This window comes from Fulmarus glacialis, unplaced genomic scaffold, assembly GCF_000690835.1.
Source record: "Fulmarus glacialis isolate BGI_N327 unplaced genomic scaffold, ASM69083v1 scaffold51175, whole genome shotgun sequence".
In the NCBI taxonomy this organism is placed as follows: domain Eukaryota; kingdom Metazoa; phylum Chordata; class Aves; order Procellariiformes; family Procellariidae; genus Fulmarus; species Fulmarus glacialis.
The window spans coordinates 2,471-6,706 of NW_009212084.1; the positions used below are offsets into that span (position 1 = coordinate 2,471).

A 4,236-nucleotide genomic window follows, 5' to 3' on the forward strand; every position below is an offset into this window, starting at 1 on the left:
ACTTTACTTTCACTACCCATGGTAGCAATATATAGGACACAGGAGACAGGTGCTAGGAAGCTATCTAAACAAGTCTCAGAAGGAACTCAGCTGGTGAATCTATTTAGGGAACTCACTCTGAACCACAGTTAGCTGCCCTCCATGGTTAATGGAGGAACATGTTTAAAGCTACAGGTGCTGCTTGAGGCCAGCAAACCTGGTTCTTTCCATCAAGGGTAGATCTAATTGAACAAATACAAGAACCCACTTTGAACAACCTAATGTTTATCAACCTGGAGTTTCTATCTCCCACCTCTAACATGCCAATAATTTGGATAGGGAAGCATCAGAAAAACATGCAAGTTTATCTTTGCACCTTTCTGTTTTGCTGCTGCTTTGCTGGAACATAGATGTAAGAGATCATGCTGTCTTGTCTCAATCTTTGGTTAAAAAATTGAACACGTTTACCTCCACAAAAAAAAATCTAGAGATCCTTATGGGCTTATGTCCCTGCTCCCATAGATGTCCTTAATAAAAAAAAGAAATCCACGTTAAAAAAATATATATATCTGGAAAAAGCATGTCTGAAAAGGTAGGCCTATCAAGCCATCAACTGTTAACATTCCCAACAAAAACATACTCCATATATAATGAAAAACAATCAACCAACCTTCAATTAAAGGGCAGAGTTCATGGTTCTCTTCAGACATCCAGGATGAACTCTATTATGTCACTTACCAGCATTCAAAACCTCATTAGAGATGGAACTGCCTCAAAAACTACACTGGAGTAATTTGATTGGAAAGATTAGTACTTATAACAATTCCTTTGGCAGGTATGCAAGTAGCAAAACATTTTAGTTACCTGAACAGGAAAGAATGTGACACCTATCACTACAGGCTAAGCTTGAGTACTACTTCAAAAAAAAAGCAGTAAATAGAGAAAAGGTGGGGGGAGAAGCTTTTTTAAGAGAAACAGTGCCTACCAACGGGGGAGAACAGTGCGAAATTCATTAGAGCTTTTTGGAGAAAACTTAAAAACTTGCAGTAGTAAGATTAAGTAGTGTTGGGTAACAAAAAAAACCTTTTCAAAATTGTTATTCCTTTAGACTATAACTGCTTGCTTTTGTTTTATTAAAAAAATTACTTGGAACACTCACACTATATAAGAAACCCTGACAATTAGTTAAATACATAGAAGATCAAAGACAAATAACTGAAATATCTGCATTAAACTAACAAAATACTGACAAGTGTTCTTAATCAGTATTTTGAATTCATTGCTCAAATATACACCAAGCTTTTCTTAAAGGTGTGCTGCTACGAGCCTTGTTTATTTTCCTCCCCTTGAAGCCATAAAATATATGACCTTCAATACTGTGTGGAAAGCCTTTTTCTCTAACACTTTTAAAGCCTTCTTTTACATTACATGTTACCCTTGAGCTTAAAAAAAACACACACAAAACAAACCACCCCATACAGTTATTGTGCCATTCCCATCTCTGAGCATAGGTCAAGCAAAGGCTGCGGAGACAAGAAAACTGACATATGTTGTTCCTTCAGACAAAGGGATTTTTTTTATTGGCTTAGGAAGGAGAAGCACACCTAGTTCAGTAGATATTGAATAGCAGGGAAGTCAGGAGATAAATGCTTTGCTTTCAGAGATAAAAATTTAAATATATATTTACATATGAACCAAAAGTCTACAGAAACTTGATTAAAAAAATTCTATTTCTTTTTGTGGTACCCTTTTAACAGAAAAGAGAGGAACTCCTTGTCTGTGGTGAAGACTCATAGTCAGTATTGTTCTACTGCAGCATGAGCCACCAATGTCTTTCACTTTTTTGCACAGCTTTTGCAATGTTCCCACAGATTCCAGAGGATTACAAGGACAAGTTTCACATACATCATTCTCCTGCAGTTAAACTTCCTGCATGTAATTTCTTTCCAACTTTATTGTGAAGAGAAGCCATACTCGATTCAACAGCAGTCAGTCTTGTCTCCAGAGCCTTTAATACAGTGTCTGCCTGTAAACAGGGAAAGATACTTGGTTATAAACAGAACTTGACAATATAAAGAGCAAGCGTAGATTTCACCAAGCACTCAAATTTGATCTTGCATCACCAATCTATCCCTGCTACTTTCATAGTTTGAAAGCTCACTCAACTCTAACATTAACTCTCCATGCTTTCTCAAATCTATAATTGTCTTCAACCTTGGTAAGCGTCAGATCCACATATTCAGCTTTTGCTAGACAACCATCAGCTTTCAGAGCCAACTTTGTTACACTATTTTCTCCCAACTGATTGCTACCTGCAATCAGAAGTTTTCAGTAGAGCAAAATGTCAACTTTATTTATTATGTAACATTTCAATACAAAGTTACAGCAAAAGCATTAAGTCAGTTTACATGAAAGACAGAAGATACATGACTAAAGCGAAGTTAAGTGAAAATCTAGAGAAGTGAATCCGAACTAATTAGAAGTGAGAGTTCTACTTACTGACAGTCATAGATAGGAATCTAAAGCTGCGCTTAATAAACAGAAAATGTTAATTACCATTAACATTGAAGGAAAAGTTACTGAAAATGTCGCATAACGCAAGATATTAATAGCATGAAGTATTACAGCATATGTTAAAACCCACAGAATTTATCTGGATGAAATAAGGATATAAAGGATACTAAGATTTCATAAAGGTGATTTAAACAAAGAATGATATGAGGTTAAATCTTACCCTTTGTAGCACCTCTTCCAAGACAGCTCGACTTTCAAGAGTTAAAGGTTCCTCATCAGTAAGAGCTTGCTTTTCTGAGGATCCTAGAATGTAACTGATACACTACAGTTTAGATCATGCACTTTTCACTCTGAAGGCAAAAAAAACAATGTAGGACTCACACATCATTGTCAATGATTATGAGATTATTATTAATACACTAGCAAAGTGGAAGCATGATTCCAGAAACAACAAAAAAGTATCTTTATTTGGTATTCTTGTAAACAAACTGTATGGTGGAATGAAAAGAGTTTTAACTCCAAGAGACAGTTAGGAATTCTGGTGCTACAGGATATGGTGAAAAATTATGCAGACATTAAGAACAGTGTAATGCTTGGATAAAAGCACTCTGGTGTGGAGACTTAATTCAGGATGTAGTTATTGAAGAATATTTTAAGACCACTTTTAAGTGCTATAAACCAATTAAAACCAATACAATAGCACACCTTCATTTTCTAGACAGTTTTTGACTGCAAGACAGTTAAGTGAGAACCTCAAGCACACATTCAGTTTTAAGATTTGCTTTTGCCTACCTTTGCAAGGAAAAAGCAGACTTGACCAGTACAGATCAGACTTCACCTTAAGTTCTGCTTAAGCCCCTCTCCCCATGTTCTCTGCTAATAGTTACCTCTAATAGCTTACAGCCAGGCCTATTTGGTACTACCTATGACTGCAGGCTCATTTTATGTTGTCTAAAGCACAGCACGTATGTGGTCTCTTCTGATCAAATGAGAAAGAACCCTCCTGCATTGTGTACCTAGTATTATTTTCCTGAGTGGTATGCATTTTCTCACACAAAAGGCAGCCCTGGTATTTTCTTTTTTCTAGGATTTGTCTAACATTACACAGATGATGTTTCTCATCACTTCAGCACTACGATGCTAACAGCAGTAATACAGAAAACTGCTCTGGAACAAAGCAGCAGGAACAGCTACCTCCAGACATGCCACAAATATTAACAGGAACATCCCTCAATAAGATGCCTGGGTGAAGCTTAGCTGGCAGGCTTACCAATAAAAAGTCTGTCTTTACCTTTCAATTGAGTCAACATTGAAACAGAACAAATCCCTCTTGTAGTCGAGATGCTTTGGGGTGCATCTATAGATGTTGCCAAGTGTCATTGAGCAGCCAGAGCAGAATAACGTTTCAATCATGCTGCAAGTAGAATGTGCAACATTTATTCAGGAGAAAAGAAGAAGAAACACCTCTCCCCATCCCTATTCTTAAAAAAAAAGTCACCCATTACGACTTTTTTAGAGCATTCACTCCTGCTTTACACAGTGCAATTACAAGCATTCACCTTTCAGCCTGCGTTGCCGGTGGCCGGCTGACCTCAGCAAGACCAACACATCAGCACCTCGTACAGACCGCCCGAAAGAAGCGTTCCAGGCCCAGGCCCCCCGGGCCCTGCCCGGGGGAACACAGGCACTCCCCGCGGGGCAGGCCGGCAGCACCTGACGGGCCGTTTATCAGGCTTTTCCTCA

The 4,236-nt window shown here is 38.0% G+C and overlaps 1 protein-coding gene across 1 annotated transcript; it reads right to left on the reverse strand.

The window, feature by feature from the left end:
- Nucleotides 1–1,885: 1,885 nt before the first annotated feature.
- Nucleotides 1,886–3,907, reverse strand: MIS18A (MIS18 kinetochore protein A; the record flags this gene model as incomplete). The annotated part of the gene is made up of 3 exons (XM_009577734.1): nt 1,886–2,005; nt 2,714–2,807; nt 3,785–3,907. Coding segments are annotated over 3 exons (337 nt in total), but the record flags the coding sequence as incomplete, so codon positions are not given.
- Between the last annotated feature and the right edge of the window lie 329 nt (nt 3,908–4,236).